Source organism: Bombus pascuorum, chromosome 3 (genome assembly GCF_905332965.1).
Source record: "Bombus pascuorum chromosome 3, iyBomPasc1.1, whole genome shotgun sequence".
Lineage (NCBI taxonomy): Eukaryota > Metazoa > Arthropoda > Insecta > Hymenoptera > Apidae > Bombus > Bombus pascuorum.
In genome coordinates, this window is record NC_083490.1 from 6,449,032 (window position 1) to 6,474,715 (window position 25,684).

At 34.0% G+C, this 25,684-nt stretch overlaps 5 protein-coding genes and 1 long non-coding RNA gene across 7 annotated transcripts; 2 read left to right on the forward strand and 4 right to left on the reverse strand.

Annotated features, from left to right (window-relative positions):
* Position 1: 1 nt before the first annotated feature.
* Positions 2-1,188, forward strand: LOC132905148 (COX assembly mitochondrial protein homolog). Its single transcript, XM_060956158.1, has 4 exons — positions 2-128; positions 333-437; positions 514-725; positions 984-1,188. Exons 1-3 carry the CDS (start codon positions 71-73, stop codon positions 723-725), a joined length of 375 nt encoding a protein of 124 aa, XP_060812141.1. The 5' UTR covers positions 2-70; the 3' UTR covers positions 984-1,188.
* LOC132905141 (tRNA-splicing endonuclease subunit Sen2) lies at positions 868-3,027 on the reverse strand. Its single transcript, XM_060956145.1, has 4 exons — positions 2,392-3,027; positions 1,444-2,308; positions 1,193-1,353; positions 868-1,101 (listed from the first exon to the last, which is right to left on the reverse strand). Exons 1-4 carry the CDS (start codon positions 2,557-2,559, stop codon positions 940-942), a joined length of 1,356 nt encoding a protein of 451 aa, XP_060812128.1. The 5' UTR covers positions 2,560-3,027; the 3' UTR covers positions 868-939.
* An 11-nt stretch (positions 3,028-3,038) lies between these two features.
* LOC132905151 (uncharacterized) lies at positions 3,039-3,984 on the forward strand. Its single transcript, XR_009657748.1, has 2 exons — positions 3,039-3,429; positions 3,646-3,984. It is a non-coding gene; the product is annotated as an uncharacterized LOC132905151 (long non-coding RNA).
* Positions 3,964-8,971, reverse strand: LOC132905140 (NADPH:adrenodoxin oxidoreductase, mitochondrial). Its single transcript, XM_060956144.1, has 5 exons — positions 8,677-8,971; positions 5,715-5,853; positions 5,439-5,657; positions 5,148-5,363; positions 3,964-5,075 (listed from the first exon to the last, which is right to left on the reverse strand). The coding sequence occupies exons 2-5, from the start codon at positions 5,832-5,834 to the stop codon at positions 4,248-4,250; spliced, it is 1,383 nt and encodes a 460-aa protein (XP_060812127.1). The 5' UTR covers positions 5,835-5,853; positions 8,677-8,971; the 3' UTR covers positions 3,964-4,247.
* LOC132905133 (cap-specific mRNA (nucleoside-2'-O-)-methyltransferase 2) lies at positions 6,119-8,683 on the reverse strand. The gene is made up of 3 exons (XM_060956136.1): positions 7,020-8,683; positions 6,377-6,929; positions 6,119-6,303 (listed from the first exon to the last, which is right to left on the reverse strand). Exons 1-3 carry the CDS (start codon positions 8,433-8,435, stop codon positions 6,206-6,208), a joined length of 2,067 nt encoding a protein of 688 aa, XP_060812119.1. The 5' UTR covers positions 8,436-8,683; the 3' UTR covers positions 6,119-6,205.
* A 514-nt stretch (positions 8,972-9,485) lies between the features above and the next one.
* Positions 9,486-18,407, reverse strand: LOC132905421 (protein obstructor-E). Of its 2 annotated transcripts, none has more exons than XM_060956726.1 (4): positions 18,184-18,407; positions 15,338-15,739; positions 14,421-14,634; positions 9,486-9,794 (listed from the first exon to the last, which is right to left on the reverse strand). In XM_060956726.1, exons 1-4 carry the CDS (start codon positions 18,221-18,223, stop codon positions 9,731-9,733), a joined length of 720 nt encoding a protein of 239 aa, XP_060812709.1. In that variant the 5' UTR covers positions 18,224-18,407; the 3' UTR covers positions 9,486-9,730. The 2 variants fall into 2 exon arrangements, with proteins under 2 accessions (XP_060812709.1, XP_060812708.1); XM_060956725.1 differs by lacking the exon at positions 9,486-9,794 and adding an exon at positions 10,209-11,773.
* Between the last annotated feature and the right edge of the window lie 7,277 nt (positions 18,408-25,684).

The window sequence follows — 25,684 nt, forward strand, 5'->3', positions numbered from 1 at the left end:
AGGAACTAGCATTTATACTTATGTAGTATTGTTAATAGATGTTAATAGTAATATTTTGAGTTCAACAATAATGACTGATGTTCAAACTGCACATCGTGTTAAATATGGAGGAGGGCCGCTTAATTTAGGTAAATTTTAAATTGCTACAATTAGTAGTGATTAGTATAAAAATAAATATGTATAACTTCTAATTCCACGTATAGATAAGGTTATACATTTAGTTTTTTATACTTCTATTAAAATACAAATTTGATAAAAATGAACATATTTTTTGAATTACTATATTCATTTCAGGTGCATATCGATGCATTTAATATAAACATGTTTTTCAGGAGATCCTGATGATAAACATTTAAGAAAGGTAGAAAAAGACGTGCTTATACCACAAAGAATGCGAGATAAAGCAAAAACCGAAAAATGTGTTGTGGAAGTTGAACGTAATAGTTAATTTTTTTTATTAATTATTATATGTATTTTTTGACATGTATTATTGTTCCTATATTTAAATTGTAGGGTTTTCAGAATGCTGTAAAAATGCTAGTGTTCTTATGACTTTCCAGTGTCAAAAGGAAAATTCTGCATTAAAAGACTGTTTATCACAGTGGTATAATGATCCAGATTTCAAAGCACAATGTACACAAGAATATTTAGATGAAAGAAGTGAATACCGGAGAACTGGTATTGCTAGAAGATCAAAAAACAGCAGATACCAATCATCATCATAAGTTAAACATAGTGTGAGCTCCAAAGAATGTACACACATATATATATATATATATATGTATATAATTACATAGCATTATTATCTTTATTTGATCAAAGTATGAATTGTTTTACTTAAAAAGAAATAATAATTAAGCGTAGATATATATAAAAATAGTGGTTCTAAATTTATACATGTATACATTTACAACAATAATAAACATGTTAAATATCAAATCAATATGAATCATCATCTTCCTCTTCTATATCTTTATGTTTAGGATTCCATCTTCGCCATAATAATTCTCTCACAGAAAATTCAGGAAGCATATCCACATTTAATGAATCAGATGTTTGCAAAGTTGAAGATGGCCATAAAACTTGTGCAAATAATATTTCCTATATTAAAAATAGAATATAGAATATAAAATGTGTTAAATTTACAAATGATATTGAAATAAACATATATGAAATATTGTTACTGAATTACCTTTGCAGCAGTTTCTGATAATCTTTCCAGTCCTAATAAACTGTTCCATGTTAATTTATGCATACGTTTATCTTGATTTGTGACTAAGGTATCACTATCTAAAGTGTCTATTATTACAATGTAAGATGCATGATAAAATGGTGGTCCTTGTTTATATAATACTAAAATATTAAAACATGCTTATGTCATAAGATCTACTTGAAGAATTATTCAAAATTTATAACTAATAATACAAATAGTACAGTACTTACAAAAATCTCCACCATATTTAAGTCCAGGTTTTACTACCCATCCTTTGCTTCGAAAGTAATGATATACAACATATTTTGATATAAAATTTTTATCAGTTTTGCAGAAAATATGCCAAGCACTATCAATATCTAATAAATTACCATCAAAGTCTATTAAATTTAAACAACCTAAACCATACAAAAGAAAAAATGTTTCTTCAAATGTAAGATGAAGAGTTTCTTGAATAGGAAAATTTTCACATTCAATTTTAGGTTTAATTTTTTGTAAATAATTTTCAGTTTCCGAGTCACTATCTGGTAACACAAGTAATTTGTTTTGAACATCTAAATTATTTTCAGTAAAACATATATCATTTTCTTTTAAACTAAAACTTGAAGGAGATTTCTCTTCATTTTCAATGGATCCTTTTTGATTATTATCAATATTGTTACCTTTTTTGTTAGATTTGTTTTCTATAATAATCAATGCATCATCCTCTTTTGTGGAATTTGAAATTGTACCATCTACTTTTAACTCTTCATCAGTTTGTTGATTCTTTTTGTGTTTTTCATCTAAATGAGCAGAATTTGTATCTATTTCAATTATATCTGGAGTATTTTGTTTTGTTGGACTGATTTTCACTGACAATAATTCGACATCATCATCATTGGGACTTCTAGAATAACTGTTAATAACAATAATTTCACACTTGTTTTCCTCTGGATTTGTTTGTGTGCTATTAGGCTCCATGCTAAGTTCATTAAATTGTTTTAACCATTCCTGTCTGCGAAGCCATTGTCTGTTTCTTATAACTGGAGGAGCTCCGTATTGTGTTTTTCCAAATGAAGGAAAGCCACGTGACAAAGAACCTTTTCCAAAAAAGCCCTATATAGATAATAATATTAAATATAGGAAATGGAAATTTATATAGTTACATGTATAGATATTTATTTGTAGATGATGATTACCATAGAATGTACTGCAACAATTTCATTTGGATCAATTATACAAGATCCTAAATCGGTGAGATGAGCAGTATATGTAGTCCACTCATCCTGATTACCTATCACAATAGGAAGTGGTAATTGTTCTGTTAATTTCATACGTCGTTTTTTCTTTGGTTCTCGTAAATTCATTTTGTGATTATATTTGATAATACTAAACTATATAACAATAATTAAACATTTTATATTGTGAGTTTTCTTAAATTTATTATTTTTATAGTATAGATTAATTTATTCCCCATTTAGAACTCTATGCATAGATATGTATTACGGCAACACAGATTTTGCTTTGTATTAATAATTTTTTATTAATATCGTAACTTATTACTTAATACAAGTCTTTAAACTTGTCATCAACGTAACAAAGTGTCTTCCACTACAGAATTTTCGAATTTGAAGTAATAGTTTTTATTCCTCCTTTGCAAAAAAAGACACGACACAGGATAATTAATATGGTTTTTGTGTTGAATATAGCATAAATTAAATATATATATTTTTTTTAAATTATTGTTTATAAAATTTTAAATAAAAAACAGGAAGGGTATTGTGATGCCATCTACCACTTTTATTAGTTAAAATTTTTGCTTGCTGTTAGTGCCATTGACTTATCGGTAGATAGCATTACTATGCACGAAATAGGACGCTTTGCCTTCATTACATATAATTAATTAAGTATGTAAGAAAGGGGAATAATATTATATAAAGAAGATTTCTCGGAGTTACAGTTTTAATTAGATCCTGCACAGATCAAGAATTCGCATTGTAAACCGCGATTACATTTTTTAATTTCACCATAAAGAGATTAGTTCTATTATTTCACCGCTAGAGTTTCAATAAATCAGAATACTTTAAAGTCATTTAAAAACCTTGTTTGTTATTCTTTTTAATATCCAATGCCATACTGTCTGCTTTTGGGTATCTCTATACACTCTATGTTACAGTACCAACACTATGAACGAAAATATATTTTGTTTTTTCTTTCAAAACAATGGAAGAAGAAGTGTGTGTAGTTCGGCATTTTAACTGCCAGAAGCGGTAATTTGTGAAACCTACAAAATTTGACTGAATTTCTCCAATGCTTATCAGCGATCTCCGTACTCATTTCTGTTAATAAACTTTCATTTGAGTTCTCAGAAGTTGAAAAAATTTTGCCTCGGAACAGAAAAATTTACTACCTGTTGATTGAGCATAATTAAACATTATATATGTATATTTCAGACGCAAATATTTCAAGATTAAATGAGGGGAACGGTATACTTATTAATATATCGCAAATAAATATTTATTTAAAAAAACTATGGAGACTTTGAAATTTCATAAAAGAAATGATTATGAAAAATACTAATTTCTATTATTGCATGTGACTCTGGAAATATTGTAACTTTATCCTCAGGGGATTTTTCATTTAATGACAAATAAATCAAATATTTAGGTGATCAAATTTAGCTGGTTCAGCTTGTATGTAACCAACATAATTTTGATTTATATTAAATAATGCATGTGTTTTACATTTATAGTATGTAACTAAATAAAATATTTAAAACATCAAAAATGTATTTATTTGAAACATGTTTGTAAAAATATATTTCTAGTATAAATAATTAAGTTATTATAATGAATTGCTTACAATTAATATTAATTAATATATATATAATTATATTTATAGATACAAAATCTTTAATCTAAAGCTTTTTTATTAAAGTAAAATAATTGAAATTCAAAAAATGGAATAAAATTAATAAGTAAGCATATTGGAAATTATTGAAAACGAAAAGAAGTTTTTTCTTTTGTAAATAATTATCATACATTTGTTACATTTATTATCTTAAGGCAATATCTAACATTTCATTTATATCAACTATCTTTTCCCTTGGCTTCCCTAATGTTTTTCCTCTTTCACGTTCTACTTTATCAATCTTTTTCCAATCATTATATAAAACTATGGGTATTCCTTTTTGCTCCAGTATTTTAGATAAACCTATAAAACCTGGTTTATTTTCTGTAATTGATAATTCTTTATTCATTGATATACCAATTTGAAATGCATTTGTCATTGTTGATAATATAACTCCTACAGGACCTGTTCCAGCCCAACCTGCAGTATAAAGTTTATCTTGAACTTTACCTGCTATATTTTTAATACGACCAATTTCTGTGTCAAATGGTATTGATGCATCTATTTGAATAGACTTATAACCAATGCTACGAAATGCTATACCACATTCAATTTCTTCGAATAATCCAGTAGGTACAGCAAATTGTGCACGTATGTCATTACCTTCAAGTTTATTTATTGATAGTTTAATACCATGTATACTATCCGAACCTAAAAATTCTATGGGACTTCTTAAAAATATTGGATATAATTCTTTTGTCATTGTTCCTGTATCTAAGGATGTTTTTTCTAAATATTCTATCATGAGTTCAGTTAATCTTCTCCGTGGTCTTGCTAATGTGTTAATTACTTGTTTTACATTTATAAAATCATCTGCACGCCAATAACTTCTACAGCCATCTAATTTCAATATTTCCCTGAGTTCTGCAATTGTAAACGCTGCTTGTAATGGACCTCTTCTTCCTATTAATGATACTTTACGTATTTTACTTTGTGATAATTTTTCCAATGCAAATGATGTTATATCAGTATTCTAAAAAGACAGACTTGTAAATAAATTAAAAATATATTATAAAATACATTTTATGAAAAACTTAAAACATACCTTTAATTTATCTACTGGTGTTAGCAAAATTCTTGCAATATCTATAGCAACATTACCTTGTCCCAACACAACAGCTTCTTCTACATTTAAATTAATATCTAGATTACTATCTGCTGGTACTCCATTATACCAACCAACAAATCGTCGTCCTGATACTATATTATTTAAATTTTCCCCAGGTATATTCAATAGTTTATCCTCTTCTGCACCATATGTCTAAAATATTAGCAATTAATTGTTAATATTAACTATTAAGTTAAATAAGAATAATTGCATTTTTATTATACATACTAATAAAACTGCATGATAAATTTCTTGCAATTCCTTTATAGTAACATCTTTTCCTACATTGACATTTCCTATAAATTGAAAACGTGGGTTAGATGCAGTTTTCTCAAAAGTATGAATAACATTCTTCACTTCTGGATGATCTGGTGCTACACCAAAACGTACTAGACCATATGGTACTGGTAACTTCTCTAATATATCCACTTTTACATTAGCGTTTGTCTGTATCAACATTATATCATTACAATATTATTCTAATATATTGAATGTTATACATACCTTCAATAACTGTTGTGCAGCATAAAATCCTGCTGGCCCTGCACCAATAATACACACTTTTGGTACAATATGTTGAGTTGAAAATAAACGAACATAATTGTAGATTTCACTAAATTTCATAGTAAACACTTGTACTGATCTAAAAGGTTGTATCATAAAAAATAAAATTATATCTAATAAATATATTACCATATAACATTTTTTTAAAAAGAGGCAACCAAGCATTTTCATTTTGAATCTGATTGTTGTTTTAAAGAATATATTTAGAAAGTAAAATTGAAATTTATACATAATTATAAATTTGTTATATTCACACTTCATATTTATATAGGTTCATTATTATATAATATCAAATTAATTTTCAAATCTTATATTATGGCTATGGAAAGGAAGCATACACTATAAGCAGATATATGTTTATATTTTATTACATAAAAAATTTGATACAACTTTGGTATTTTGTGGAATATGTTGACTTATGAAATACTGTTTCAATTTGTATCTTTTTTCAATGTATGTAATATGTAATTAAGATATGTTTTTAGTATCCAATGATTAAGGTGCTCTGCTGAGAAGCATAAATTACATCCTAGAAATGCAAATAATATGAAATATAATATTGTAAGACTATAGTTGGAATACATTAATATAGTTTGTTTTACCTTCATAGAATACTGATGAAGAAATTATTTCCAAAATAGCTTTCTCTTGTTTTTGAGCTTCAAAAGAAGCAGCATTAATTTCATCTAAGAATTGTAATACTTTAAGATTATAATTATAATGATATAGTGTGATTTTCAATCCTATATCATCACAAACTGTAACTTTCAATGATTTGAAAGCATAACTTATAAGATAAAGCAGTTCAATACTAAGATGAGTAAGCAATGAATAGCCAATTAAAACTAATGTTGTTCCAATGTCAAGTTTTTGTAATGCATTGTATATTTCTGTGATTATTTTGTGGCTATCGTAAATATCTGTATATTGAAAAATTAAAATTTCATGTCTTGGTTCACAAAGTATTTCAGTTTTCACTTTTTCTATACTTTCTAGAGAAGGAAATTGTATCTTGAAATTCATTTTAATAAGAATATCATCAACACCATTTTTTATTTTTAAAGCAATTTTGTTACAAAATTTAGAACTACCTATTTTATGAAATGCTTTTCCAGAACGAATTTGTAACTCCTCTGGGAACTCAGTAAAGTTGTACTATAAGAAATAAGAGTTTAATTTACATTGTGAAAAGAATTTATATTCAGAAAGTATAATGTACTAAGAAATGATAAAAAAGTAGCTTACATTTATGATTTCATAGGATGATACATGGATTTCAATTTTATTAAAATCATTACAAAAACTTTCTATTCGACCTATAGGTGCCAAATGTTGTTTTTCACAACGTTCATTATATGAACCTTGTAATGATTTTTTGTGTTGATTGGTACTGATATAATTAGACGATATAGTAGCATTTCCTATGAGTTGCCCTATTTCTAATTTTTTAATGTTATACATTTTTATATATCTATCAGCAACCATACATTGAATTTGTTTCATGTTTTGTGACATTTCAGAATTATCAGAGTTAAATGAAATAATATTATTTACTATGACTAGGCATTGTCGAGATTTAAAAAATTCACTGCATAGTATAATTCTTTCCATAAATGTACATGGAATATCACATTTATTAAAAATTGCTTGTTTAGGACCATATTCATAATGTTCTCTAAGTTTTTCTAAATAAGGTGAGATAAACGTTGGTCCCTTAAAGTTTGTACATACAACATACATTTCTGAATTTCCTTCTTTGCTTGTTGCTGGCTTTGTTATAGTGACATTAGTAAAACAACAAGACAATAGGTAAATTAGACATATTGTATTACACTCGAAAATAGTAAAAATTTTTAATAAAAAACTGCCTCCAGTAGATAATAATTGTAAGGCAGCTACGGTTTCACAAAAATGCAAATGTAGTAGAACATTTTCTTGTTCTGCTGGAACATCTGTACAGTCCACACTACCGTCAGCAGTAATTAAGAATATATTACAATGTGATTCTGATAATTTTGCAAGTTCGTTTAAGTTCTTTAAATTCAAAATATTTCCAGTATTATCTTCTCCAAAAAACCAATGGTTTAATGTATGTCTTATGAATCTATCGTCATCAATCATTCTAGATGCTGAATTACCCTCATAATATGGATTTAAGGTCATAGCAAGCCAGTCCCATTTAATATCAGGAACATTTGTTTTTAACCAATGATTTAAAGATGTAATGAAAGCTCCAGGTGCTTCGCATAAATGGATAGATCTAAAGTATGTATCATTTTTACGAATGTAATCCACTGGTATTAAAGGAAACGACGATACTATTTCATAGAATTTACACCATGCTTGAGTTAAAAGTTCTGGTTGAATATGGGTTCTCAAATGCATGATAACTTTTTGTGCACTGTTTCTTTCTCTTGTATGTAATTGCCATTGATCAAGATCATAATTATTTAAACAATTCTTTGTAGCATTCAATTCATTTTTTATCTGTTGTAATTCATCGATTGTCCATGGGCAATCTTTAAACATTGTTGTTGGTTCAGGCATTGTATAGCATTCATTATTTATAATATTAAAATGTTTATTAAATAAATTATTTACATGATCGCTATTTGTAAGTAATACCTGCTGTTTTTCTAAATCATATGCCTTTGCTTCCATTATTAAATCAAGTCATTTATTTAAGCTTATTCACATATAATTTTATATAATTGCTTTTAGATAAATTAAAGATATAAAGTAGGAATGTGTGCGTGTGCGTATAACAAAATTAGAATTATAAATATGTAATACTTAATCTTTTAAAAAGAATTGATTATTTTTCGAAGGTTTGAGGTTAAGATTTTTGTATGTAATTGTTTTGGCTGATCTCTTATTTTTGACAGATGCAATTAATCCTCACCTTTTTACAGTATGAAAATGAATGCAATATTTTATCTAGTCAACAAAATTGACTAAAGAAATTATATTACCTCGTTTCATAAAAGCTATAAAAATACTACACTGTAATATTTATACATTGTTGACACTATTTTTACTTCACAATTTGATGTATTTAATTAATATTTCAAAATAAATACGTATAGATGTAATTTGTTATATTTTCTATGATATATAACTATATAATTTAAATAACACTTAAGATCAACATAGACTAATAACGTATGTAAATATATACCCACGTATAAATACTTTATTTCAACGGAAATTGAAACATACATTATAGCTTATAAGACAACATATAAAATGAAGATGAGAAAAGATTAAACATAAAATTCAATAATTTAATGTAAATATTTTATTGGTACTTTATGAATACTTTGTAAATCTTATTTCATAAATAATATTTTACAATTTTCTCGCATTTTCTCGCACGAGGTGTTACAATATTACTTCAATGTTGAAATTTATTGGTATGATAGAATCGAACTTAAATTTTTAAGTTCAAAATCACTTCAAGATCATAGTGTACTTATAGGACGATGAATTCATTTTGACATTAGTTATAATCCAACTAGATTAAAACTGCATGGTATAATTTGAAACATACGGATGATCTTTTAGTATATATTTATATGTTTATGTGCTTAGTAAATTTTTTAATATATCTTTGCCGTAACAAATTTTTTGATACAATGACAGACACCTAACGATGGGAAATATTTAAGTGTCCTGCTTCTCGCACTTTATATGATAATGTAACATACAAAATATTTTTTAATAATAGTAATTTATTTACATAGCAACGTATATTATAGTTATGTATTGTAACATCAACGGATATACATAAATGATGATGCGAATGATTTTAAGCGAAATACATGTCATGCGATTCTTCATTATTTTAATTGATCAGAAGATACAGGAAATTAATCGATTTCTACGAATTCCAAAATCTTCTGATTAGTTCTAAGAGTTGATTAAAATTATTTGGATTTTGCGCGTTTGTCGTCCTGTCACTTTTTCTTGTATCCCAATTTCCGCAATGCCTTCAGATCCACATCGCCATAGTAGTCTTCGCTATGAAATTTATTATTTATAAGTATACTTAAATGCATACTTGAAATTATAAAAATACCCTTTATATGGTTTAATAGGGAAACAAAATAATAAAAAAGAGAGAAATTAATACGTTAAGTGACTTACAATATGACTTGTTGCAGAATATTGAATTTCACATCTTCAATTATATATCATTGAATTATATCTTTCCATAGATGCATCATAAATATATTTGGTGCATTAATATAATTACGATAAAGTGTTTGTAGTGTTGAATACATTCACAAAGTTCACCATATGAAATTTGTTATAGTTTTAACGAGCATGCAAGAGTTAGAATTACAACAATAAATTTCCAAGAAAACAAGCAAACACGAAAAACGTTTACGTGATAGGATGAGAGATTAGGGTTTTGAGAAGCACATAAATCACTTTTTTTTTTTACGAATTTTTGTTCCTTTTATTTTACGAATTTTTCACATTACTTAAAAATATACGGACGAGTCTAGCTTACGCAAGCATACTTGACCGAGGCCAAGAGTGTGTGGAGGTAAGCTCGAATTAAGAAATTTCGAAAAAAGAACTCCTCATCCACTGAACTTTTTCATCGAATTTCCGTTTCTCAGAACCAGATTCAGTGAACATGTTGCGATTTAGACGATACACAGATCGTGATTAACGAGCTTGCCGCCGTTTCCGTTTCAAATCGTATGTCTTACGATAGCGAAGGGGGCGTGAACAGCAAATACGAAGGAGAAACAAAGTGGCTAAATGATGATAAGAGGCAAGAAAGAATGATAGAAGTTATCGATGAGACGATACGATTGCCACTCGAATTATTATCAATTCGAATTTCAATATGTAGAATACGCGTCTCAATTTTGATCATCGAAGTGCCTGATGGGAACGAAGATGGGCAAACATCGAGGATAGATAGACGATATTCGTAGATTTTAATTACTTTTCCACGCGTTGACGGAGGTAAGATCAGTCCTTTAATCATTTCCACCATATTACCCGATGCAATTCCTCGTTTAAATAATTACACGACCGAGAACAAGAACTGTAAAGGAGCATTCAGACGATCAGTATATCGTCAATATTATTGTCAATTTTTAAGGTTAGTTAATCGTGACGTTATCGTACGTAAGAGATTCTGTAGACGATCAATATATACTGCGAATACAATGTTGAGAATCTTAAATATCGACAATGATATTGGCAATAATATTGTTCGGTTGAACGTTTCTTAAAAGTAACGCGTGGAGAATTACTAGCTAATCGCGCGTTGCCATCGCGTCGGCATCGAGGCACACGGATGAACGTCAACGCGGGTGCAGGAATTTGACATTTACTCTCCTCGCTACTTCTCAGTCACGAGACATTCGCGAGACAATTCAAAGAAACATCTCGCGGATTTCTAACTGTGCAATTCCTCCGGGATCCGAGTCAAATCATCGAATACGAAGTTATAACCGGATATACAGAGGTCGGTCGTACGTATGTAGAAAAATTTGGCTCGAATGGGAACGCAAGAAACGAACGTAACCGATTAGTACTTTTGGCTCCTGGCGCTATTATATATATTTCGAAATATCGAACATCAGGATCGTTCGTTCGAGATTGTTCTGTTCGGCTAGGTGTGTCTATGTCTGTATACGCGTGTGTCATTGTTTCTGTATATGTGTGGTGTAATAGAAAAGTAGGCGAAGGAGAGTTCTGGTAAGGGTATTTGGAGAATGGTGAAACGTGAAAGAGGTGAAGAAAGGAGGAGAGGAGAGGAGAGGAAAGAAGATGAGAGGAACCAGATGGGGGAATCAAGAGAGGGAAGATAGATTAGAAATTATTCTTGAAGGGGTGCGTTGGGCCTCGCAGGTGCCGATGGGGGCCTTGGTTTGCCTTGAGGAGGCTTCCTGGTCTCGCCTGAATTTTGAATTCCGGCAAGCAGCTCGCTCTTCCTGATGCTCTTTAGATCCAGGTCACCGTAGTAATCCTCACTGTGAAGCAGAACACCGGGAAAAATCCGGGAGTTAGGACATGCATGACGTGCTACCTCGCGTGCAGCCTCGTGTCTTTTCTTTTTTACAGTTAATCACGTGTACGTGAGAAGGAGTGATTACGCGACCGGATCTGTTTAGTACGCGAGTGCGTGCGTGCTTAGAAGACGCGTTGTATAGCCCGTTCCCGAAAATGTGTGTTATGAATACGATATCGAACGAATATTTTTGAGCGTCATTTATATGTATATTATCCGTTCAGATATGGAAAGGTTCCGTAATGAGTATTTATAGCATCACATTTTACGACAAAGTACATCAAGTAATTTTAATAGAACGATACCATTACAAATTGTAGGTATTATATTGATTAATTACATATGTTAGAAACTGTTGTTAATTAACGATATTTATTGTTACCCTGGTAATATTCGTCTATCATTGAAACGTACGTTTCATTCAAAATGTTTCGTAGCATTCAACGGGGTAATTAAAAGAAAAGGTAATACAAACAAAATAATATATAAAAGTATTTATGTTTTTTATGTTTATGAATGATACAAGATCGTCGCCTTTACTATCTTTACTAATGTTTACTTGTTTCTCAACGCGTAAATTAACATCTACAGGGTGCGCCGTTAGAATTCGGACAGAATTCAATTTGTAGTTCCCACCATATTAGAATTCAGATGTTTGTGCTGATTGACTCTGAAGTTAGTTAAATATGTCAATAAGTCTTCTATAACCTCAAAATGACAGAACTCGTTAAGCAAAACCCGGAATACGATAGAAGAGCGGCGATTATAGAAAGTCTTCGCGCCGGGAGAACGCCGGTCGAAATTATAAAATTCTTTAGCTACCCAAGATCGACGGTATACGACATTGCTAAGAGATACGCAGCCTCAGAGTGGTTCGAGAAGGGTTCTCCTTCTCCGGCGAGAAAAGTTCAGGTTAGGGAAAAATCAACAAGGACGCCAGAAATTATTCAAAGGGCCCAAGACATGATTTTGGAAGATCCGGGAACTTCTGACAGGTCCTGAAGACAGTAATAAAGCCGTGGATGGAAATTACGGCTTCTGGAAGGCCGTATTTATTTCAACAAGATGGCGCACCTGCTCACACAAGTCATCTTGTTCAAAATTGGCTCTCTGACAATGTGGACATGTTTTGGTCGAAAGATTTCTGGCCTCCTAACAGTCCCGACCTAAACCCATTGGACTATTACGTGTGGGGCGTTATCGAGAGACAAACTAATAAATGCAGGCACCCCAACGTCAACTCCCTACGAGCTGCTATCGAGTCAGAATTCGCGACAATTAAACGCGACCAGTTGAAGTCAGCGTGCTCGCGCTTTAGAGCAAGAATAGAGCAGGTCATAGAGGCAGAGGGTGGTTACATAGAATAAAAGTTCTCAGCAAGGACCCTTTAAATGAGATATAACAACATTTTCATGTGTTTTTGTGTATTGACTTAAATAAACAACTTTCTGCACAAAACTTCTTTTGTCCGGATTCTAACGGCGCACCCTGTACTTATACCTTTAACACGTTTCGATTATATGACTTTCACACACGTTATTCCTGTCCCCAAGAACGATTATATAAATATTATGTTACCAACATTTGGGTGGCTGTTACGCAAAACCTATCTACCCGTTATGAGAGCAAGGTGTACCGTGAATATCCGTTTAATTACGTCACTCGAAAAAGGTGAAATATCTTACGAACTTTTAACCATGCGGCTGAGTTTTAAAGACTATAATCACCGTGGGTCTATCTGGTTTATCCAGAATTTGTCTTTACGTAACACCTAGTCGCAAAGCTTCCTGATCTGTTTAAATTTACGTGACGGTCTCCCTTCTTAACTCTTTTTAACGCTATTACTCAAAGCTTGGGGCGACAAAAAGTATACAAGGAAATTTACGATCTACTTGTAAAAACAAGGACATTTTTTTCGTTATTGTAAGCGAAGGAAACTTTGTTAATGACAATCTATTCGTACAGACATTTGAATATATTATGTTCAGGAATGCATTTTCTCTTATTCCAATAACGTGTTTTATAGCACCACAAATTCCTTCCTGTAACTTTGTCACAAGGTCCCTAACATATTTGGAAAGTACTCGAGCAATTTATCATAAAATTGAAAAAATTAACGTAATTATTCTTCGTTTAATAGAGTTCCTGAATAAATTGCGTTATAAATTAAAAATGGAAATTCTTTACTTTTGTTTTTAGCTTTCGTTTAAATCAAATTACAGAGCTGAAAAATCGGAAAGCAAAGATTGTTCTTTCGATTTCATTTCCAAACAAATTAATCGATTAAAACGAATTAGGAAGATGAAAGATTAATAAATGAAACTGTTAACGTTAAACGGTGAACTATACTATAATTAGACTGTGGATATTTATGCAAATTCATATTTTTATGAAATGAAATCTCAGTAGGAATTTATTTCACCTATTAAATATTATATCGAGCAATTTACTTGAGATATTTTATGTATTTTTGCACATTAACTACATTCACGTAAATTTGTGAACCTCTTTTAAATCTCTCAGAAATGTGTAAACAGCCGCAGTCTAACTATAATAAAAGAAATAATTATACAAGAGATAATTATAATAAAAGGGGAAAATTGACTTACCATCCAGGGACGTCTTCGGGGTCTTCGCAGGCACCGCTGCCATCGGCGTCGCCGATCTTGAAGACAGTTCCGATCGGGCAGCCGTATTCCCTAGCGATACCTTCCAGACATATGTAATACTTTCTGCAATCCTCAGGATGGGCGTGTCTGCTGAAGCTGCCGGATGCTCCGCTCACTTCGCCCGCGGCCGGACACGTGAAACCTCCTGCGACCTCTGTGTAACGCGATAAACGCATAGAGTATGATGTGATGGAAGAGAGAAAGGTGTCGCGTCGCCATAGCTACTTGGTTCGCGATCGTACAGGCCATGAAACACCACCAAGGGCCAAGTGGAAGAAGCCGGTGAATGGCGAAATAAGGCTACGACTTTGAATCGTGCCACGCGAATTAAGAGGATACCGCGCAAGGAAATACAGGATGCGCGTGGGAACAAATCGTCAGGTATCACTGCACGTACCGAACGATGAGTAACGAAACTAACGAATAATATAATATCGTTTCAAGGAGAAACGAGAATCGTCGATAGTTAATTGATTTTCAGTGAAAGTCATGGAACGTATTTGTATTAGTTCGAAGAAAAACTAGTAAGACGGTCAATCTTTTTGGTACTTCCATTTGTTGGTAACGATATCGATGAAAAGAGAGTATAGATTCTAATAATTTATAAAGTTTCTTTATAGAAGAAGTTAAAATCGAAAGATAGGAAAATTATACAATTAAAAACATATCAATCCATGAAAAAGGATTTCTTTGGTGTTTTCCTGGAATTTAGTTAACTCAAAATTACTAAAAGTCTGAATAGGAACAAACCAAACTTACAACGAGGTTATACAAAAAAAATATTCTTATAAAGACAATTTAAATGAGAAAAAAGGAGTGTTCGATGTAGGATCACGTAAAGAAGTATCGGAACATACCTTCGTTCTTGCATTCAGGTACTTGATCGGCCCACATACAGACTCTGGCTTCACGGTCATAAGCGAGTCCAGGACTGCACTGGTATCTGGAAGCCTCTCCGTTCCAGCAATTCCAGAATACGTCGCATTTCTTTTCGTCAGGGAAGATACCGTAGAGGCGAGGACAATGGGGCGTGCTAATCGCTGGCTCGAGCTGTGTCCTGTCTCCGCAATCTACGTTGTGGAGGTAGTCGCAATTTTCAGTGAGGAACTTGCTGTCGCTTGCGTCGAAGGCGAGTCCGTTGCCGCAAGTTTTCAATTCCGCTACGTTGTTATCGCATTTCCAATATTTGTCGCAGGATATATGATGAGGGTAGAAACCAAAATCGTCTGGGCATTTGAACGATTCTTGGGCGGTTGTGCCTGCAGTTGAAAAAGTGTATTATTATTATTAACGTGAAATCGCAGAAAAGTAGAGAGGATAATCTAATCAATGTGAAAATTTCGCTCGTTTTTTAAATAGAGAGCAGTCACAAGGAATGTCGCTGTAATAGCGAAACAAACAAGGAAATTCTTGTCGTTCCTTGTATTATTCGACCTTGTATTAGGAATGGTTTAGGAAAGTCGTGTTTTACTATACCTATATAACGGCGAATGTAGAAATATCGATTAATTTTTGAAGCAATGGTAAAGAAGGTTATTCAAGTAGTAAAACTAACAACGAGCAAATGTCAGTCAAGTTAACGGCAGTCGCTGTAATTTGAAATACCAAGGCAATTACCGGAGTCAACTTTCAATTGCGTCAATGGTTATAGTACAGCTATAAACCAACTATTTATTTCTTTAAATAATCCTAAATTGGATATTTCTGCGTTGAAATCGTCTAATCGTGGCTAGAGTTTTCAAGACGGGAATGATCCATTGAGAAAAATGTGTTTTGCGGTTACACCCGATATAACGCTTTAATCGTGCCAGGGATCGCGGTAATCGCGTTCAATTTTACCGTTTGTTGGATATTGCTTTCGAGAGAAGATTAAACAATAAAATTGATCGTCGACCGCAAGACGCTAATCCCCATCGTTGCGAGCATCTTCCTCCACTTCCTTCATCTAGCTCTATACCTTTCTTGCGCTCCTCCCTTCACATTTCTAATCGCGTTTCAAGAGGGAAAAGCGTGGCAGGGAGACGATAATGCGTATGGATCGTCGACACCGTTTCAGGTATTTATTATCGATGGTAATGCTGCCTTTTTGTCGCGTATTGTCTTCAGGCTAGAAATTACCCCTAATAATCTGTTGTTCTTTTCTCGTGGCATATGATGTCTGAATAACCTAAACGTCTTATGTAAGGACACAAAGTGACTTTCGCCAGGCGCTTTCACTTTGGGGTCTAGAGCCAGACCCAGCAGCAGCCGCAACACCAACACGACTCGTGACTGGGCCCTCCCAGCATCCCGTTCACTCGATTCTCCTCTACACGTTTCCCTTTCGTATGTGTGTGTTCTCTCTCTCTCTCTCTCTCTCTCTCTCTCTCTCTCTCTCTCTCTCTCTCTCTCTCTCACGTACACGCATACACTTTTCGTCCTCTGTAATTTCGCCTATACTTACAAGCTCGCGACCCTCTCGATCTCGTGTGCGTTGCATGTTCACTTTCATTTTTCTCGGGACCGATCCGGCTATCAAAAGTCGCGTCTCGAATCCGACAAAGTAGCCCCGTAATCGGAACCGCTCACGATATCGTTGGCCGTAGAACGTATTCACGTTGGTCGTTTTACAAACTTTTTAGCTCTTTGGCTCCCAAGAGTGAATTTTTATGCTCGATCGCGATGGTAGTGGATGATAAAAAGAAGGGTCAAGATCTGGGCCAAGGTTATCCTGTTGCAGCCAGAGGAGCCCAGGGAAGGGGAGGAAAAAAGAATGGAAACGCGTGTCGAGAAGGTTTCTCTTCGCACGGAAATTGAATACGCCTTTCGATCTCGTTTCAACGGTATGTTTCGTTTGGAACACCGAGAAAGTCGATAATAATCGTCTTCGATAACCATTTTCAAATTGGTGGCATGTCATTTGTACAGTGGGTATTCTCCGATCTACGATCGTACGCGAAGAGCGATAGAGTAAAGAGAAATGCAGAGAAGTTTCTAGATATTTTACTAGTGCGCGGTGTTAACGGGAATATTTTGATACGCGATATTGGTTGTACTGGTAGCTTGTACTGGTTAGACGTAGAAATTAGACTTACTAGGGGTATTTAAAGATTTGCAAGTAGGTTGTTTTCTGGTTATCAATCGCATATTAAATCGACCTGCTTTATATTCTTTATGGTAGATAATCTGTTAAAAAATATGGCAAGATAGATACAGTTCTCCAATTTACAGATGAAATTACAGATAAAACACTTTTCAAGCATCGATAATATTTCAATATTAAACACACGAGGAGTAAATTTTCTGTTCGAGAGAAATTCATCGAAAACGAATAAATGTGTGTTAATATACCGATCGTGTACAAATTTCAAGATTTACGTTAACAAGGTACCGGGTTCAAAGAAATATGTTAACGATGCTCGTAAAACATTGAATTAATGATTTCGTACACAAGCTTTTCCGACCATTTCGTTTATTCGTTTCGTGAAACGACAAGTATCGTGTTTATCGTGACAATCGCGACGAAAGAAGAGCGCACTCTCTTCCCGATCCACAGGCATATGTCACACACTTAGGTCCTCCACTTCCGATAAAATCATCGTGATCGTCCACGAGTAACACTTTCCTCCCCCGTTTCTTTCTCCTCGATAACATTTCCATTTTCTCTATTCTCCACCCTCTTATATCCTCCTGCTCGTATCTCGCGTTTATTTCGGGTACGTACCGGCGATCAGAATGGCAGCTATCACGTAGTACGTCCTCATGGTTACGAATGCGTGTGTCCCGCGTGGTACAGAGATCGGATAACTCTTCTCTCCCGAGTGGCGGTAACAAAATTTGATTATTTATTTAAGAAGGAAAAAAAAAACTATTATCACAATTTGCGTGCACAGGCTCCACCGCGCAGAGAGAACTCCGTGTTTGCGCCCTGTCGTACTCCACCTTTATATAAGTCATTGGTCACGTGTTGTTCCTCTTCCACCTCCTTGTAGAACCTCCTTCTTTTCTCCTCGTCACTTCAAGAAGAGGTAACGTCTATACCTCGCCACGTTTCTTCTCTCCCTCTCACGCCCTCTCTTTCTCTTTTTCGCCAACCCGATCTCCCTTTCCTTTTTCCTTTATTCTCCTCCACTGAAAATGCCATCCAAAGACTTAACAGAGACCCGGTAATAACGTCTGCCACGTTCTTTCTTCCCCGTCCCCTTCTTCCCAGTGCTCGTCCGTTTTGCCCCATCCCACTGCCTTAAATGCTAAAATAATTTTTTATCCCCAATATCATCCGTATCTCTACGAATCCGCTCTTTTTCTGCTGCTTTACCTTATTTTTCGACTTTTGTTCTTGGCCGTTGTTTGAATACTCGCGGGACCAGTTTCGATCCAGGCTGGTTTTCACGCGAACCGCCTCAAAATTCACTTGGCGATAAAAATCGTGAAGGCTCGCTTTGTTCCATCCGTCGACGAGCATTCAAAAATTTTCTGCCAACTGATTACTTTGATTCGATCGTAAGAAATTTTACTTCATAATAGAGAATATAGGAAAATATCTCCAAAGAATTTAGGCTAAGACATTCTATTCTTAAAATATCAACTCTCGAAATAATTATACGATTATTATATCACACAAATGACAGGATTCGCTAGCGAAATAGGATATTCCATTAAAATATTACGTCTAATTCTGTATAACATGCGATCGTCGATAAATATTATTCGCTGATTGATTCTAAACAATTACTATTCCGTCTATTGTTATTACACCGATTTGTTCGCACGTATAAGGCGCGTATCTAGCCATCTAAATTCGTCGAACTCCTGCAGGTGCGACTGTTTTCGTACACAGTCAGCGTACTGGTGCGGTCGTACAATATGCAGAATACTGACCGATCGCAACGTGATTATAATAATAATAATCGTAAGGCCGAGGCGACTATTCGATATAAAATAACGGAGAAGGCTGGAAGGGGGCGAAGGTCGAACACGAGCAACGTGACTCACCGTGACACCCAGCTCCCATACGCCACCCTAATCGACATTCCGACAGAGGTTATCCCACAGCAGCCAGTTTAATTGGACGTTAGCTTGAAGGTTTGGAGCTTCTGGAAACAGGCTAGTTAACATCTCCTCTAAGGTTTTCTAACACTACAAAATATCTTCAGTTGGGATTAAATATGAGAAAAGATCGTATCGATATGCATGATCAGTTTCATGTTAAATATCTTCCTAAAACATTGCTAATTCCAATGGCAGTTCCGATTTAGACATTACAACATTCTTTTTGTTTACTAAAATGAACGCAGGATTGAAATACAAATATCGAATATCGTAGCAAGATTAAATTCTCAGTAAAATTTCAGAACTTTTTAAGGGTTTTGGGTATTGACTGACTCTACGAATACATATTATCGATATAGTGTACTAGCGTAGTGTATCGATAATGGCATTATCTAATTCATGAAAAGTCTACGACTTCGATTGGAGTTAGGTTTCATATACAGCTGAATCGAGCAACGATTGACATTTATTTCCTTACATCATCCATTCGCATTTCTGGCACTGTTGCGTTTCTTCTATAAGAAAGTCCCAAGAATTTTGCAATTATTTCATCACTTTTCTCTTACACCTTGCGGTGAAGCTTGGTTGTGATCGGGCGAGAGCGTAGATATTTTGAAAGAAGTCGATCTCTAAACGATCGCTAAAGAATCTCTAAATTTCTCTCAAAGAGACATATCGATATTAGTTTAATATTAGCTTCCAAATATTATAATTAATTATTATTTTGGGTTAATTACGAAAGCTTCTACTATAATATCTTCACAAGCCATTCGTATCACATGCTCTTGATGACAAATGTTTTCTTCAAAATTTTTATGTTTTCTATATTATGCTAGATTCGAAAATTTCTAAGAATAAGTAAAAGACTAAATCCGATTGCCCTCGTACGCACACAAATTTCTTAGCCCGACAAAAGCTCGCGTTTTCGTCGCATGGAATTTTCGAAATTTCACATTGCTCTAGAAAAAAATCAGTAATCGAGTAAATGCAGAGCTATTCTAATTCAATGTATTTCCGAGAACACGGTTTCAATCAAGGCAGACAGGCGCATGTTAATGCTGGACGCTTTCGACAACAACGGAACTTTCTCGCTCGGCTTAATCCAGTTTCTCGAATAAATCGCATTGCCCAGCTTGGTATTTACGTTCATGTCCATGATCGAACAGTCTAAAGAGGAATAAATAAGTTTATCGTGATGTCGTAGATTAATTGACCTTGGCGTAATTGGAAGTAAAACGAAGACGAAAGCCTTACGAATATCGTATTCGTTTCCAAATATAATTTCAGGTAGAAACTTTTTTTATTAATTAAATGTATTAATTAAATGTTACCTGACCACACACATTGTTGGGATTTGTTGAGCAACATAGTCGATATAGCGATTGAAATTGTGTTCAAAATATTCTTTATGATAAAATTGTCCAGGTTTTGTTATGGAAGGTCATAACCAAGGCCGTGGTCATGTGGATCAGTTACGACCATGAAAGTGGATGGAAATCAAAACTGTAAGGTTACAGTCTTATTAATTAATTCGCAGTCACGCCGATGCAGCGAACGGAGTTTCACATTTACGCGTGTAGCTGTTACGACGAGAAATAACATTTTTGCGGCTTGTCGCCATAAGGAAATTGCTCGTTAAGCATATGCCCTGTTACACTTTTCTTATTGGTCATGTTTCCAACGAAACATGAACTTACAAAGATTGAGATAAAAGTTTGTTATACATCGACTTGGATGTAAAAATCCGCAACTATAATAGAATAATTTATACGCCTAACAAGGAATATACATTTTTATAAATAATTTAACTATTATTAATAAGGAAGAGATACTACAATCCGAAATGTTATTTAACATATTATTTTATGTCGTATTTCCAATTTGATAGTAATTTGTATGCGAGTTAATATTGGAAACCGTATGGTATCATTATATTATATGGCTCGATATTCAAATGAACGTAAAATGTAGCTTGTTTTCAGAGAATCCATTAATTTCTTATAAACGTTTTTATAATATGATGCAAAAGCTATGATTTAAGCAATCATTTATTGATTTTCAAGCATACGTATCTTTCAAAAGCAGATGCGTCACGACTTACATTTCTTTAATTAATTTACATATTTCTAGATCTTTTTCTTCATTTGCATTTGATATACCGTCAACTATTATATCATCGTTTCTGTGCTTTTTGAAAAACACTCTATTGTTTGAATTAAATAAATAAAATTCAGATTCACGATTTTTTCATTAACATTGAAAGTAGCACTAAAAATAATATTCAAATCGATGTGATTTATTCTGATTTAAATTTACAATATCAGAAATGTTATACATCCTTTAATTAACATCATGCACTTCATGCACTAATTATTTTTCCGTTTGATGATTTTAATAAAGGATTAAATAGATCAAAATATTTTTTCTTTATTACGTATTAATATTCCTTTTTGTGCTCATGATTTGATTAGTAAGCTTCAACATTCTGCTGAAACTCTACTCATATTTGCCATCTTTTTGTTGCGTATATGACAACTTAGTAACGGTGGCATTTGCGTTTACCGTGGATGGTAACGTTCGAAATGATTTGTAGACGTTTCGTCACGGGAGAGGACTTTTATGAACTTTGATGAACTGCCGTTTTAACGTGACAAGCCTAAATGCGGCAGGGCCATCCGAATACGAAGTTGGAGGAGGAAGCAGGGAGTATGGTACCGGATGGCTAATGCACAAACACCTTCCGGATAACGGTAAGACTGCATGGTGTGCAGTGGTTTATTGCGGTAGTAGACGGTATTACGTGCCTTAACGTGCCAAGGATGCAGGTGCCGCGCCTCTTGTTGATTAATATTCGGCTCGTTGATCTCCTTAAGTCAAGCGATTCGAGCAGGACAACCGGTCGTCCTCCTCCTTCTGGAAGTTCTCTCATTACCTTGCCCTGAATCTCTTCGTCGATGTTACTCCACGCGTATATGCATATTTACAAGCTATGCTTTCAGCCGATATTACTTCGTTTACAACGATATATGCAATTCGTCTTTGTTCCTTGTTAATTTAATCAGCCTTTCCCCTGGCAAAAAATTCGATGTCGAAGGCTTACTTCGGTATACTTGGAAACACGTTGTTCGAGGTATGCGAGAGTCTCCAGCCAAGGATAGCTGGAGACACGAATGCCGGATCAGGCGATGAACGGGGTGAAAATAGCAGCGTTACAGTTCGTATGATTAATCCGATCGCTTGCATTCATGGCGAGTTTCTCATGATTTCTAATACGGAATAGCGTAAGCGGAAAATCTTGAATGATTTCTCATGATTTTTAACGCGAATCCCGAGAAGTTTCATGACGAAACGTGGTGTAATTCGTGACGAGACGAAAATCCGGTCATATAATATAGGACAAGACATTTCTAAATTTTAGATTTTAAGCTTTCACAGTAGTTGACAGTGATTGACGGTAGTTCGCAGTGTTCTTGTACGTTTGCATCAACGTAGTTTGTTTCTTCAGGGCAGAACTGAAGTTGGAACAGTTTAAACACGATTAATCCCAATTCGATAGAATTAATAATTCATTACGTCTTTATCTACGAAATATTCTAAATGTTACACCATCTGCGTAACTTAACATAGATTGTTGTATAAATTGATTAAAATTATCATTACGTTGGGTAAAACTATCATTGGGAATGATCTAGAATGTTTTTCGCGAACAAAGGATAGCCAAGCACGACGTTTTTTAAAGTTACCGTTACGTTCGGGTGTTTTGTATGCCAGTGATATCAGTTGGTGTCACCGGAACCGTCGGAGGTGTAACAGACTCGATTCGACGAATTATGCGCCCCATGCTGTATAATTATATTCGTAATTGACGTAACCGTGCGGGTCATTGTGGTTTTTGATTTATGGTCAATGACACGACAGTTCAGTCCCAATAAATCATCTACATAAATGGTTTAGAAAAGCTTACGAAAGATTGCGTACGATGCAGAATCTTTATATCGTCTTTTATCTGGCTAGTAGATCTCGTTACGGATATGTGTTTAGCGAGTTCGATGCACGTAAAGCGTTACCCTCGCCGTCCTTAATAAATCTTTCATTTGTTGCATTAATATTATAAAATTATATATTCTATATTCTATATTCCATATTCATTACGATCCACGTCCATGAATCAATTTCGATCGTCCTTCAAATAATAATTTCTGTTCGCATAAATCTGACTTTCAAATTTGTAAAATAACATTTTCGTATCCCAAATTGTTGTAATTTAGGCTTATTCAGGAATACACGACCTTTTATAAATATCAAGGTACAAACTTACATTCAAGGACCAGGACATTTAACTTTATGTTACATCAAGAACCAAGCAGAAACTTAAAATGGGAGAAAAATATTGCATGTATAAAGTATAGTTGGACTGCTAAAAGATTATTGAGAAAAGTGTTTTATTTGATACGATATCGAAATCTTGGAGTATATATGCTGCGCTTTGTCTTAGTTCGACAAGGATGCACATCGCTCTCGTCGAACGAGACGGTCTGGCATACAGTGCACCATTCTACTTTGTGCATCGACGAGATAATCTCCCTTTTTATTCGTTTGCCGTTTATTTACGAATATCAGAGTCGTTTATTTCTCCTGCGCGTATGACTATTTTGCGAGCGAATCCTGTAAAGTACTTCAAATGGTAAATTAAATTAACGCTTAGATGGTTAATTTTGCAATCAACAACATCTAGATTCCAGCTATTGCCCTCTTATGCGCTCTCGCCACGTTCTTTTCCGGGGAATATCTGAACAAATGTGAAATGATCAGAGTATTGAATGCTCGAGAGCATAACATTACGTGTAGCACGTGCAAGAGCACGCGTTTTCCTGCGATCAGCACGCGACGTTGCGATTCCATAGCTCGCGTCACAGTATTATACCCGGTAGCTTCTTCTCGCGAACATACGTAAGGTAAGTCGAGGTAATGTCTCTTTCGAATTGCATAATGTGAGAGAAGCGCCGCGGAGACAAGCGTTGCAACGAGGATGGAACGGGTTGGCCGCAGCGTTGGCTTTTGCCGACGACCCGACATGCTTTTATCTGGCACGGCGCATCATTCGCCGAACGCAACGGTGAAAGTCGACTACTAGCTGCGACAAACGCTTCAACATCCGAAATATTCAATTCGGTTTTTGTTCTTCAATTTGGTTTCAAACCCTAGTTTCTGTGCTTGCTTCAAAGGATTTCTCATCTCGTCGATTACTATCGATGATTTGGAGGTAAACTTTCGAAGTGCATCGGCTCATGATCAATATACCGTGGACATTTATGCAAATTCATATCTTTACGAATAAATACAATTTAAGAAACGGAATGTATCGTCTTATACGTATTCGACGATTGTAATTTAAAACCACGTTGTAAATTAATAGCGAGAAAATAAAAATTTTGCTACGTGATATAGAGTGATGTTAATTAAGTTCATATAATTAAATTATTCAAAAATTGGATAATGCTAAGAAAGCGTAACTGTCCGTTGTATATGAGATTATATGTTACACGAAAGAGAAACGCGTAATTTAAACATTCACGGACTTAAGACGACCAACATACATATGCATACTCAAAACCGTAACTATTATAATCCTAAGCTATTACGTAATACGTGTACCCTAATTCCTGCACTCGTTAAAAATGTGTATCAAACATTTCGCGCAAAATTCCAATGTTTCGTATACCTCACTTAAATTGAAGAGTACCAACGACTTGTAATTAACACGATGTTCATCTAACGAGTTACACTAGCTGTGTTTAAAAAAAATATTTCTAAAAAGAACTGCGAGGAATCCTGGATTACGAAAAAGAATAACACGAAATTAGTAAGTTATCTAACATTTTTCGTGACGATCACGGACAAACGTTTCCTAGTCTTGTATTCATCACACCCCTTGATAAAAATCATTGTCACTTTGACTTAAAGTACTTTGTTAAGAAGTTTCAACAGTACATGTCGTACACGTTAATCGTTGTCAAGTCCGCTGTTAAAGAAACTAACGAAACGTTTAATTCTAGTCAGATCCCTGAAAGGCTCATTGACAATTAAGTCTCGACCTAACGCGACTTCGCGTTCGTGCAACCGCAAAACCAAACGCAAACACCAATATAAATACTACCATTAATCGTTAGTTT

What these genes read in the sequence shown, in the direction of transcription:
- LOC132905148 (XM_060956158.1), top strand. Translation starts at nt 71, where the DNA reads ATGACTGATGTTCAAACTGCACATCGTGTTAAATATGGAGGAGGGCCG. An exon ending in AGGAGGGCCGCTTAATTTAG is followed by an intron (nt 129 to 332) that starts GTAAATTTTAAA and finishes CATGTTTTTCAG; the next exon opens with GAGATCCTGATGATAAACAT. An exon ending in ATGTGTTGTGGAAGTTGAAC is followed by an intron (nt 438 to 513) that starts GTAATAGTTAAT and finishes TTTAAATTGTAG; the next exon opens with GGTTTTCAGAATGCTGTAAA.
- LOC132905141 (XM_060956145.1), bottom strand. Translation starts at nt 2,559, where the DNA reads ATGAATTTACGAGAACCAAAGAAAAAACGACGTATGAAATTAACAGAA. An exon ending in TAAATATGGTGGAGATTTTT is followed by an intron (nt 1,354 to 1,443) that starts GTAAGTACTGTA and finishes TTAATATTTTAG; the next exon opens with TATTATATAAACAAGGACCA. An exon ending in TATCAGAAACTGCTGCAAAG is followed by an intron (nt 1,102 to 1,192) that starts GTAATTCAGTAA and finishes TTTTTAATATAG; the next exon opens with GAAATATTATTTGCACAAGT.
- LOC132905140 (XM_060956144.1), bottom strand. Translation starts at nt 5,834, where the DNA reads ATGAAATTTAGTGAAATCTACAATTATGTTCGTTTATTTTCAACTCAA. An exon ending in CTGCACAACAGTTATTGAAG is followed by an intron (nt 5,658 to 5,714) that starts GTATGTATAACA and finishes ATGTTGATACAG; the next exon opens with ACAAACGCTAATGTAAAAGT. An exon ending in CACCAGTAGATAAATTAAAG is followed by an intron (nt 5,076 to 5,147) that starts GTATGTTTTAAG and finishes CTGTCTTTTTAG; the next exon opens with AATACTGATATAACATCATT.
- LOC132905133 (XM_060956136.1), bottom strand. Translation starts at nt 8,435, where the DNA reads ATGGAAGCAAAGGCATATGATTTAGAAAAACAGCAGGTATTACTTACA. An exon ending in CATCCTATGAAATCATAAAT is followed by an intron (nt 6,930 to 7,019) that starts GTAAGCTACTTT and finishes TATTTCTTATAG; the next exon opens with TACAACTTTACTGAGTTCCC. An exon ending in TTCATCAGTATTCTATGAAG is followed by an intron (nt 6,304 to 6,376) that starts GTAAAACAAACT and finishes TTGCATTTCTAG; the next exon opens with GATGTAATTTATGCTTCTCA.
- LOC132905421 (XM_060956725.1), bottom strand. Translation starts at nt 18,223, where the DNA reads ATGAGGACGTACTACGTGATAGCTGCCATTCTGATCGCCG. An exon ending in ACCTGAATGCAAGAACGAAG is followed by an intron (nt 14,635 to 15,337) that starts GTATGTTCCGAT and finishes CGCGTTACACAG; the next exon opens with AGGTCGCAGGAGGTTTCACG. An exon ending in CCCGAAGACGTCCCTGGATG is followed by an intron (nt 11,774 to 14,420) that starts GTAAGTCAATTT and finishes TCTGCTTCACAG; the next exon opens with TGAGGATTACTACGGTGACC.